Here is a 13,070-nt window from a genome sequence, read left to right as displayed (position 1 = left end):
AAGGATTTAATCCAAAAAGAAGGAATTTTCGGGTTTAAAAAGAGGTTCTGGGCAGAGTGCATCGATGCATATTCATAGTGCACCGATGCATCAATGTTAAAACCCAGAAATTGTTTGAAGGTGTATCGATGCATTGGTAGTGCATCGATGCACTCTTTTAAAATAAATACATCGAATGCAATTTGTGCATCGATGCATAAGTAGTGCATCGATGCATCCCATTAATAAGGAAACATCGAATGCAATTAGTGCATCGATGCATAAGGCATGCATCGATGCATCCCAGTAATAAACAAACATCGAATGTATTTTATGCACCGATGCATCAGTAGTGCATCGATGCATACCTTCATTAAAAGATGAAATTGCCTTTTCTCTTAGTCTAAAGAGTGAACCATTAGAGTATATTAGTTATAATACTAATATAGATCTATGTATGATGATGTAGATATAGAACGTGATCCCGTTTCGGATCAATTGAAGAATTATAATCGAATCAAAGCAAAGCTAAGGTGAGTGCATCTTATTTTATAGAATTATATGGAAATTGGACTTGTGATAAGTCTATTTCCTATAGTTATAGTGCATGAAGTCTTGATTATAAGTATGTGAATGACATGAAATGTATGTATGCTTGATTATATGTGTTGACATGTTTTTGTATGTAATGATATTATGACAAGATATAAGATATGCGACAAGATATCTGTAATACATGAAAAGGTGATATAAGTTGTGTAATAAACCATGTGAATTGATATAAATAATTTGGAGAATAAATAGAAAAGTGGGATAAAATAAGTAGTATTTACTTATAAGGTAAAAGGAGATTATATGAACAGATAGTATTGATAGGTCACATAAGACTACATGTCCATCTTTTAATGTAATAAAAGTGTATATGTGAAATGACATGATAGGTGATAAAAATCGTGAGCCTATATGAATATGTGATATATGTGATGTATGAGAAACATATGAGAACAAGATATGACAATGATTTACATGTCATATGAACACCAGAGAAGTGTTATTTCCTATAATTATAGTACATGAAGTAATAAATTTAAATATGTGAATGACATGATTTGTATCATGTATGAATTCATGAGTAAAAACATGTGTGAATATGATTTGTATGCATTATGTCATGTGAACATAAGAGGACAGAGCATAAATTATATGATATGAGATATATGAGAAAAGGTACATGTAATATGTGAATTATATGTTTATGTGAATATGTGATATGATATGAGATTCATAAATACATGTTTATGAGATATATGTTTACACACACATATGGTATGTGACAGAAGAGAATGAACATGTGATTATAAGATCAATGATTACACGTACATTTGGTACGCGACTGAAAAGAAAAGATATATGTTCATAAGAGAAAGGATATGAATAAGTAAATTGACTGTTATAAATGATAATGCCCATGTTATATGATAAGAGAGCTAGTGGTATAGTTGGTATGCCAAGAGTCGAGAGTATACCTATGTTCTAAGGAACATATGGACAGAATTACCTATGTCTTTCGAGACATATGGACAGTATACCTATGTTCTAAGGAACATATGGACAGTTTACCAAGGTTCTTCGGAACCTATGGACAGTTGCCGAGGATCTTTATGACCTCTGGATAGTTACCGAGGATCTTTATGACCTCTGGATAGGTCCTTCGGGCTCATTTATATGAGTTGTGGTGACAGCATAGTGGTGCACAACCTCAATAGACTCACATATCTACAATTCTCACAGGTGCACATGGGCTAATAAGAGATAACATGGAATGTACTGTATATGATATATGTGTGTGTTAGTGATTATTGTATATGCTATAAGATATATGATATGAGCTTAATTGATCATGTAAACAAGAGAATAGAAATATGAAAGGTGATAATATGATAATGATAGGAAAGAAGATAATTATATGTATGCGTGGATATGTATATATATATATATATGAAAGGTGCATAGTAGGAATTATTACATGTATATGTGGGTATGATGCTTGTATGTGATATGTTAGTAGAAATTGTTCAAGTATGATTATGAGTTAGAGTTTTATTATATGTTTTACGCCTCACTAAGTCAACGACTTAGCGTGTGATTGTTTCACACGTAGGTTACAGAAGTGAGAAGAGTAAAGAGCTAAGAGGAGCAAGACAGGTCAGCATTTTCCTTATAAAGTTTCAGATCAGAAAATAGATGATTTAAATGTGTATGGTTAATCTGAATATAGTTGGCATGTACTAATTGATTGAGCTGAATATGCTCTGATTGATTTTGGTCAATTTATGTAAATACACAGTTTTTATTTTAATGAAAGTTTTAAATTTTTCTTTGAATTTTTGTCAAGAGTCAAAGTTTGAAAAGTCAATGTGACACCTCAAACTCGTATTCGGGTCGGATACGGGTTGAGGGTGTTACAGATTGTTATCATCAACTTAGGGTATATTATATTAAATTATTGATTTTTTTATTTTATTTTTGAAGTAGTCAACTTCAGTGTTTATTTTTTTAGTGTGTTTTTTATGATTTTATTAAATAATTTTTCTACAAAAAATATTCGATGTAATAAGTAAATAAATATTTAATTATCATGGTAATATTTATATTTTAATTATAATATAAATAATATAAAAATAAAATACATTTATACATCATTACTATAATTAACATAACTCATATATAAAATTTTGACTCTTCAATTTATGTAGTCTTAATATTTATATGAAAGATATAAAATATATTAACACGTATGATTAGATATAAAAACATACACAAATAATTAGAAATATATTTATTTTTAAATAAATGAATTATTATCATATATTCTTACTATTGAAAAATTTTCATGTCTTTAAATTAATATTAAAAAATTATCATATGTTTTTAAATATAAAAAGTAAATTAATTAATAATTTAGTGACATTGGCGTCATTTATAAAAAAAAGACAGAAATTGAAGTATTTTAGAATTTGGGCTTTAGAATGTAATTGAATTATTTTGGAATTTAGGGTTTAGAATGAAATTGAATTACTTTGGAATTTGTGGTTTAGAATGAAATTGAGGATTGTTTTGTAAGTTTTAAAAGTTGGGGACCTAAATTCAAGTACCTAAAAAGTTTAGTGACCATTTATATAATCTACCCTAATTTTCATAGGTGCGGGGACCATATTGCAAACGGATTAAATGTTGGGGACTGTATTGTAAGTTTTAAAAGTTGGGAGACCTAAATGCAAGCTTCAGAAATGTTCAGTGACCATTACTATACTTTACCCTATTAATAATTCATACATATCATGTAATCATAATTACTCGAATTTAAAACTTTTAAAGACAATAATACTCTCTTCTACCACTGAAATCGTTCAATTGGTTTAATGAAATAACAAGTTAAATCACTAAAATAATATTAAAACCTTGAATATTGAGGTTTTGAATTAAGAAAACTAAAATGAAACAAAGACCACCCAAACCAACAAATCTAAAAAGTACTTGAACTCAATTCTAACAAAAATATTACAACGGTTTTCAAACATAGAGCTAGGAATGAGTATGGGACTCAAACTCGACGGGTTCTGATCTGATCGAGTCGGATATTTTTAAAGAAATTTCGGGTTCTGGTCAGGTCAGGTTCAGGTTTAGGATGAAAAATATCCGACCCGACCCAAAAAAATATAATTTTACCTTATATATTTAGGAATAATTATAATAATATCCCTCTATATATTATTTTTTTCAATTAAGTCACCATTTTTATTGAATAATTTTTTTTTTATTTCGGGTCGGGTTTTTATGTTATACTTATCGAGTCGTGTTCGGTTCAGGTGAAAACTTGTTTTGGTCTGGTCGAGTCCTCGTCTCGGGTGGAGGACTCCTTGTTCTCGGGTCGGGTCGGGTGGACCAAAAACCCGACCCAACCCAACGCTACATAGAGCCAAGGGAGTAAATGCAAAAGAATAAAGGAAAGTGATTTAGATTTGTCATAGATGATTAGTTAGGTTTTCTTTAGGTAAAAAAAAATTATAAAACGCTTTATTTGGTTATCTAATATTCTCCATGAAAAAAATCTCAAAAGTATAAAAAGAAAAACCCCTAAACTTTTCCTTTTTTATCTTTTCATCCTCCCCTCCTTTGTTATCCTAAATCCCATGCAAATATTAGAAAAGAAAGATCACATTATATAAAGATTAACATAGTAGTCCCAGACATTTTCAGGGTCTCGAGCGAAAACTAAAAAAATAAGCCTTTATAAAATGAAAGCATATTTCATTACTTTGAATAATTAATTTAATATTATATGAATAAATCATAGAAAATGATTAAATTTTATGAAAATATTTGTTTATTATTTTATTAAGAAAACACCTTAAATACAACTAAAAGAGAATAAATATATAAAAAATTGAACGCATGTATGATACATTGCTTGAATAATCAATAAAAAAAGAGTTGTAGATTATTCTGTTGTTAGATTGAGAATGGAGAACACTAAAAATTAAAGAATATTTAATAAATTGAAGAGTAAGATTTGAAAAAAAAAACGATTAAATTTAATTCAAAATTGAATGAAAAATAAGAGAAATTGAAAAAAAGGGTAAAAACTAAATATTTTATGAATTTATAAAAAGTAGCGGCACTATTTATAAATATAAAAAATTGGTTAAATTTAATTCAAAATTAGATGAATTAATAAGATAAATGGAAAAAGAGGGTCAAAAACTAAAATTTCATAAAATAATAAAAATTAGGGCCTTAATTTTAAATATAAAAATTAACGGCCCTAATTATGAATATAAAAAATTGGGGGTCCTGAGCGGTTGTTCATGGTGCTCCCCCCTTAGAGACAGCCCTGAAGATTAAGATCATTGTGTAATGGTATATTGAATCTTGAATAGAGTGGTAAAATTTTTTATCAATTATTCAATCGATATCATATATCAGTCTCAAGTTTAATCTTTGAATAAATATTGTCTTATTATTATTTAAAAAATTTATCATATAAACAAGGACTCAATTGTCAAAAGTTAACCAATAGTGGGAGTTGTTTTTGTATACTTAGGGCAACCAAGACTATCCACATGGGTTAGCCAAGCTAAACCAATACATGTCAATTAAGAAAGGCTTCCCATGTTTCTCCCACTAATATAATCATGTTTAGTTGTGGCTTAATTTGTCTTTTTGGGTAAAATACATCACAGGTCACTTAGTTATAAAATGTGTTATAAAATAATCACTAAAATATTATATTAAATATAAAAGTTCGATCAATGTTGCTTTTTGAAAGAAAGAAAGAAAAGTACAGGCTGCTGCCGGTGTTTATTTTCAATCTGTACCCTGTTGGGAATTGTTGCCGGGGTCCGAATAGGAACATTAAGTTGAAAAAATTGGCCCACTTACTAAATGGTATAATCACAACTTTGGTCCCTCAATCTTTATACTTTTGGGGGGTCCTTCTTTTTCAACGTATCCATTGAACGTGGGAAGAAAACAAAATGTAGTGGAGAAGATACGTTACGTACTCTCCACTGCTTCTCACCTGTAAGTTTGTGTTTGGATTTGGACTCTCTTTAAATGTGTGAGGAACATAAATGGAGGATGTGTCTAAACATTTACATGCAAAAAAGAAAATAGTGCATTGGGTGTCCCTCTCATCTATGTAAGATTATTATTTTTAGTTGATTTTTATTCGAGAGCCCGATCGAACACGATTCGATACGTGCATGTGTCAATATCTGAGTGGATCGTCCTTAACGAAGCCGAAGCGATTGGAGAATTTGGGTTCATATAAAAACCAAAAGTCTATCAAATTGTAAACCCTTTTCAGTAATCAATCGGAGCTCAATTGTTCCATGATGGACTTGGAACAGTTCATGAATCGGCTAAATATCCAAATCCCGGCAACACTGCAGCGCACTGGAGCGTCGGCCATGGTAGAAAGAATCAGATCGAGCAAATTCTGGTAGGTTGTAGCCGGGGATTCGAATTGCGGTCTCAAATATGATTCCTATTGCATTGTGTTCGCCACGGTTGTAAAGTGATTATATGCATGCATGCATTTCTTTCTTAGGTAATGAAGAAGGCCAAAACCTAAGCTGCAATATACTCCAATGGTTGGTATATGTACCCTCATTCCTTGTTCCGATCTTCGTTTTTTTTAAGTATTCGTATTTGATACTCGTGTCGAACACATCAATATTGATGAAAAACAGAGGAAAATCAATGTTATTCGTGTCGGACACGACTCGGCCTCAGGGGCGGACCCAGGACAAAAATTCAAGGGTTACACAAAAAAATTATTATAAATTTTTTAGGGGTTGCACAATATTAAAGGTGACACTTGTATTAATTAAAAAAAATAGAAAAAAATTAACACTACGTAGACAATTTTGTTGTATAAATTTTTTTTCTATAAGAATTTAACTGAAATATAGGGATTCTACCTAAAAATAACAAAATATATATATAAAAATACTAAAATAATAACATTTAATCAATGTTCCTCACAATTTGAGGGTTGTCCGTGCTACCCCTGGCAATCCCCTGGGTCCGCCCCTGCTCGGCCTATCACGTGCCTTATATTGAATTGTTTCTTGTTTCACAAGAAAAAGAAGCAACATTACAGTAAAGAGAGAACATTGTACCAGAATGTAATGGAGGGAGTGGCGAACAAAACTCGTGAAGCTTTCGTTGAACATTAAGGTGATGATTCGGTTCATGTTTGATTCCAATAGGTAAAGCCTAATTTATTTGCCGGATTTAAGTGTATATCCAATCATTATCATATCTGGTGTGTGATGTTTCAATCTCTTATACCAGCTATGGAAGTCGAAAATGACGAATAGAAAGGTTAAACCAGTTCGTCTCGCCAGAAAGTTGCCGACTGCACGTGTTGCAACCCGTGTTGACGATCTTAATTGTCCGCGGTACGAAAGGGTGGACGAATGTGGGAGTTTCAGTAAAGAAAAGGACCCTCAGCTGGTATGCCCTGCAATTCAATGTTATATACACTGTTGTTGAAGTCATTGCTGCCCTAGTCAATTTGCTTCGCATCGTTCGAGTCATGTTTTCAGGCACCTTCACGGACGACTGCATCGATTCCCCTGCATGGACAATCCACACAGCTTCACTGCTTCCCGGCTGATCAAAATGGAACAATTTTGAAATCAGCTGCACATAGGAAACTCGAAACGTTGGTTCTTCCGACATCCCATATCCGATGCATATCTGGATACGATAGAGTACCCTCGGACGACATCGATGTTTTCCGGTTCGTTGTGACCCTGACTATGCTGTTATCTTATTTAAAGAAGCAACAACTGCATCAACCTAGGTTGAAACAAAATGAGAGTGGTGGATTAAACCCTGGTAGTTATTGTATACTTACTGCATTAATTTGGATGATTTTTTTTTTGCAGTATTTCAAAGGAAATCTCAAGAACAATGTGATAAAAATGTAATTATCCATTAATTTTAGGTACCGAAAGTTTAAAATCAAAGCAATGAAATTTGGTCCATTTTGATGTGATTTGTGAGAGGGACTTGATTATGATTCTGACAAAATTAATGCTACAAGCTGGATTTCCCCAAATGCTCCCAAAAGGCATGTGCTGTGTGTTGCCTTTGTGGGGCTAGCATAAACTTCAAGGAGAAACTATGATTTTCATCATTCAACTTTTAATATATTATTATTTTGGTTACTTTATTTTTTCTTTAATTTAGTTACTATATTATCATTCAATAAAAAAATAAGACCAAAATTTGTATGGGACAAAAAAACTTATATGAAATTAGATAAAATCTTAATTATTCTGAAAAAAATAAAGATAAAATTCTAAATCTATAAAATAAATCATAAATTTTTAAGGGTAAAGTATACAAATAGTTTCTCGATTATATAGTGATGTTTTGTTGAGTCCCCTGACTATCAAAAGTTACAAAATGGTCCTATGACTATATGATGTTGCTTTGTTAAGTCCTTAGCTATTAAAAATTACAAAATAATCACCTGATTATTTATTATGTTTCAGATTCGTCATTTTCCATTAAAAATGACAAAAATCTGAGTTGAATGTTATTTATTGTCTGAGATACAATAAAATTTGATCCCAGAAACTTAAACGACTATCATATTCCAAACAATATATTAACATCTAGCTCAGATTGTCGTTAAAATTTTTAAAGGATAATGATAAGCTTGAAACATAATGAATAGTCAGGTGATCATTTTGTAATAATTGAAGGACACAATAAAGTAGCATCCTATAGTCAAGGATTATTGTAACTTTTATTAGTTGAAAGACTCAATAAAGTATGTCGTATAGTCGGGACCACTTATGTACTTTACCCAATTTTTAAATAGATATATAAAATAAGGATGATTCATAATTAAATTATCTGTCAAATTTCTATTAAATCCTTGGACAATAGATGAACATAAGTTTAAAAAGGAAGACTGAAGACGGTGATAATTGATTAAAATTAGGGTAAATAATTTGTTTAGTATATAAATTATAAGTTTTGGTCTATTTTAGTACTTAAATTTTTAATTTTTTCAAAATCATACCTAAAATTTAATTTTAATTTCGTTTTAATACCCATTTCAAAATTTAAAGCAAGTTTTGAAAAAAAATGAAAATTTAGGTACTAGAACAGACCAAAACTAATAGTTTAGGTATTAAACACGTTAAGCTTTTGACAATGAGATACTAAAATGAAACGAAAATCAAATGTTAGACATGAATTTAAAAAAAATTAAAAATTTAAGTGTTAAAACAGACCAACACTGATTTTAGATACTAAATGCGTAATTTGACCTTAAAAATTATTGTAAGATTAACGTCGATGATTAGAAATATTGGCCAAGACTTGATACGACAAAGAAAAATAAGCTTTTTTTGAAGGCAAATAACACTAATTAAAATCTAAAAGGTAATGATTTCTATATAATTTGTAGAACATTACTTTGCCAACTGCTTTTGATTAGTAATTTGTAAATGCTGCCCATATTTTTCTTGACCATTCAAACCAGATCCGGTCATAGTAATAATAAAACCACAAAAACAAATCAAGTCGGCAACTAATCCATCCCCATTTTACCCTTTGAATTGAAATATCGATTTCGTTTGTTACCTCACTTTCCATCGTTTTCTCGATTCCCAAACAGTAAAGTAAACGAAATTAATGGAAAGTACAAAACTGTGTTGAATCAATGCTTTCGAGCTTAAAAGAGAGTATACTAATATGAACAGATTGTACAAAAATGGTGACGTGTTGTCCGTTGAACGAAAACGCGCTCAACACACGCCGTTGGATCTAACTACAATTTTCTTTTCGTCTCCGTATGTACAACTAGACCGGCACGAAAGACGGCACCAACTGTGCCGGCTCGTAACAGAACGGCGCCGCCGGATGCTGCCACATCTTGAACACAAGCTTCTCGGGCTCCGTTTTCTGGCTCTGTCGCGGCGGCTGTTCCTGACGCGGTGACTCTTCCATCCGATCAATAGACGGAGGAGAAGAAGCGAGCGGAGATAAGAGAGGGATCGCAATGTTCCAGCTCGAAACCGGACTGATCTGTAAGGAAGCCGGAGCGCGACGTTGAAGCCGACTGGGCTGCCGCCTATCTCCACTGTTGACGGCGGTGGTTTTCTTCGCCGAAGTTGACATGGATGGGATTCTAGGATTTCAGGCGAGAGTAAATGATTTTTTTCTTTGATTGATTAGACAGATAAATTGTGAGAGTTTAGGATTGGTGCTTTGCTTTTGGGGGTTTTTATAGGAAGGAGGGAGCAAGTGGAACGCACGTGAAAAGGATAAGCTTAGCTGGAAGTTTACCCTTTACATATGGCTTGGATTTGGCGCTTCTTTTTTCTTTGACTTTGATTGTTTTCCCCTCCTAGATATTCCATATATTAGCACCATGGTTTTGTTAAGGCTTTATTATAAAATAGGTGCTCAAACTATAGTGTTTTTTTATTATAAGTGTCTAAATTGTTTTTTGAATGATCTTGGTATATAATGTTACAAACGTTACCATTTTTTGTGTTTGGACCGTCAACGACGTTAATTTTCTTCGTTAAGTGACGTGTCACAATCTGATAATTTTAAAATTTTTATTTTAAATTCAAAAATTAAAATTTATATTTAAAAAAATAGAAATTTTAAAATAACCCCGAAACTTTAAACACCTTTATTTCAATCCCTAAAACCACATCAATAGTCACCTTTTGCCGTCGACGAAGCTCCACTCGACCTCACCTCCCTCCGATGACGAAAACCTCTAAGAAATCATGATCGATTGACTGTCGATCGACGACAAATTGACGTTTTATACCTCGAGAACCCTGGGATGAAAATCACGATCCCATACGATACCGACGTTCGATCGACAAAACTACATCGGCGTATGACTAGGAGGATGGCAGGGACTACGTCGACGGTCGTTGGTTGTGGTCGTAAAGGGAGGCGACAATGGGTTAGGCACCTAAAGTGGTAATGTTTGTGATGAATATCACTTAAAGGAGGAAATTAACGTTGTCGACCGCTCAGACACCTAAAGTGATAACTTTTGTAATAGACACCGGGATCATTTAAAAAATAGGCACATATTCATAAAAAAGCGCTATAGTTTGGGCACCTATTTTATATTTGAGCTTTTTTTAAATAATTAAATTCTTAACATTTTATTTAATCTAACCTTTAAAATAAATAAATAAATAAATCAATGAAATTCTTTATTCAATTGATAGTTACGCCTTAATAATTATTTCAGAATAAAATATTATTTTCATGTGATGCATTAAAACACTATCATATGCCATCTACATATCAAAATTAGTCGAATAAATCCAAAAAAAAAACTCATAACAATATATATAAACTTGAACTAAACAATTTTTTAAATTTAGTCTTTGAACTTTTTTAATATACATTAGTTAATAAACTTCGATTTTTTCCCTATATCTGTAATCCTTTTGATGACATTGTTCCATATCAATAAAAGGATTAGAAATGAAAAAGTTATCAGGTTCAGAATCTAATATAAATCAAAACTTAAGGGATTAAATTGCAAAAATTACCAAATTCAGATATGAGGTATTACCCAGCTGGACTCAGCCGAAGCCAGCCGGCCAAGCCACCTCCAAACAACAACAAAAAGATGACGTGGATGGTAGAGCCGACCCCACAGCCCCCAATTAAATACCACGGGGGTGGGGTTGGGGGTGGATTTGGACCACCCAACGCCTATGTGGACCACATAGTGCAATAATGCTTCATCGAAACGTTCGCTCCAAATAATTTCATAATGCTTTTATTTTGAATTTCACCCCTCTACTTTGTAAAAAACAAAAGTTTAATCCTTTTACTTTTTTTAGAATAATCTCCTGATATTTGATCTATTGATCGATTCATCTTAATCCAGGTAATGCAAAGGTCTTGGGAGCTATTGCATAAACTAAAATTTATGCGAGCATGTCTATTTTAATACTCGTCACGTGTCTTATTTAAGGTTTGAGAATCATTATTTTAGTTTTAAGGTTTATAATTTGCTCTTATATTTATAATTTAAGATTTAGAATTTAGAGTTCAAATATGCAATATTGTTCTACACAGCTTGTGTGTATAAATACTCTTAAATTTATCATTCTTCATAAAGTATAATGACTAAATTCTAATAAATTTAAATAAAAAGACTAACTTCTTAGATTTAGATAAAGTAGAGGGATGAAATTCAAATTAGACTTTTTATACATGCGTATAAACGGTACAATATTTGGGGTCAATCTGACGGTTAGGACATTAGTTACGTGGTCAATTGCAAGCCTTGTCTGACTGACACGTTACATTTCATTTATTAATTTATAATATTTGGTAGAATTATAAACTCTTATACAATTAAAACTAAATTAATTTAAATGTTTACTATCAAATTTAGGTGGAATTTTCTCAGTGGTCACTCAAGGGTAGGACCGTCATTTCAGAGTAGTATCTTTTACGAGATCTTCAATAACTTTATTGATTTATTACTTTTTCTTTTTTGTATTCAGAAAATTAATTTGATGTTAGGACTTTAATATAGTCAAAGATACTATTGAATGCTGATTTTGAATAGTTAACCAAAGAATTTAATAATTTATTTTATTTTTTAAATTGTGGGCCGTGAAAAGCATGCTAATAATATAGAAAAGGAGAGAATAATTAATTTCCAATTGATAATAATAACCCAAAATTTTAATTAAATTATTAGTTTTTATCCGATTTAGTATTTAAACTTTTAAGTTTTTCAAAATCATATTTAAACTTTAGTTTTTGTTTCGTTTTTAATATCCGTCATTAAAAACTTTAAAAAACTTTAATTTTTATTTTATTCTAACACCTCATTCAAAATTTAATGTTAAGTTTTTAAAAATAAAACGGATCAAAACCGATAGTTTAAGTAATAAACGAGTTAACTTTTAATGATAGGTACTAAAATAAAATTAAAACTAGTATAGTTTTGAAAAAAAATTAAAATTTAGATATGCATAGTTTACTCTTCCAAATATCGTCTTAATATCCAATTTCCAATGGACTATACTACGAAGAAGCCCCTCGCCCCCTCCTAATAACAATATTTATATTTTAGTCGCTTTCTTAATTACATGGCATCAATATTGGACTGGAAATGGAGGGTCGGCCGAGCGAGCCAACCCTGTAGGATTCCACAAATTGTGTCGGCCATATGTCTTGATAGCCATACGGCACCCACCAAACGAGGGTGGGCGTGGCATATTTAGCCAACCGACCCTTTTAATTTTTTCAATGTTGTTTGCCAAGCTATTATATAAGCAAAGCCCTTACTACTCTTTAGCTCTCCACTCCATGTGGGAGCTTTTTAGGATATATATAACCATCTCATTAAGAGTCTTATATCACATTTTGAAAAGAAGAGAGACATTAATCTCATATCGGAAAGGGAAAAAAGATGTTTTGAAGTTTATAAACAATAGTAATGTACATCTTTTCCAATGTATCTTTTGAAAAGAGAATAAAGGCCTCATGACAAG

The 13,070-nt window shown here is 31.6% G+C and overlaps 1 protein-coding gene and 1 non-coding gene across 2 annotated transcripts; both read right to left on the bottom strand.

Moving 5' to 3' along the window:
* Positions 1 to 9,205: 9,205 nt before the first annotated feature.
* LOC120134871 (uncharacterized protein At4g14450, chloroplastic-like) lies at positions 9,206 to 9,755 on the bottom strand. Its single transcript, XM_039151252.1, has one exon. The coding sequence runs from the start codon at positions 9,688 to 9,690 to the stop codon at positions 9,373 to 9,375; it is 318 nt and encodes a 105-aa protein (XP_039007183.1). The 5' UTR covers positions 9,691 to 9,755; the 3' UTR covers positions 9,206 to 9,372.
* A 2,934-nt stretch (positions 9,756 to 12,689) lies between these two features.
* Positions 12,690 to 12,816, bottom strand: LOC120134975. Its single transcript, XR_005517210.1, has one exon. It is a non-coding gene; the product is annotated as a U11 spliceosomal RNA (small nuclear RNA).
* Positions 12,817 to 13,070: the final 254 nt, after the last annotated feature.

This window comes from Hibiscus syriacus, unplaced genomic scaffold, assembly GCF_006381635.1.
Source record: "Hibiscus syriacus cultivar Baekdansim isolate YM2019G1 unplaced genomic scaffold, ASM638163v2 tig00110600_pilon, whole genome shotgun sequence".
Taxonomy (NCBI): Eukaryota; Viridiplantae; Streptophyta; class Magnoliopsida; order Malvales; family Malvaceae; genus Hibiscus; species Hibiscus syriacus.
This window is presented reverse-complemented; position numbering and strand designations above follow the sequence as displayed.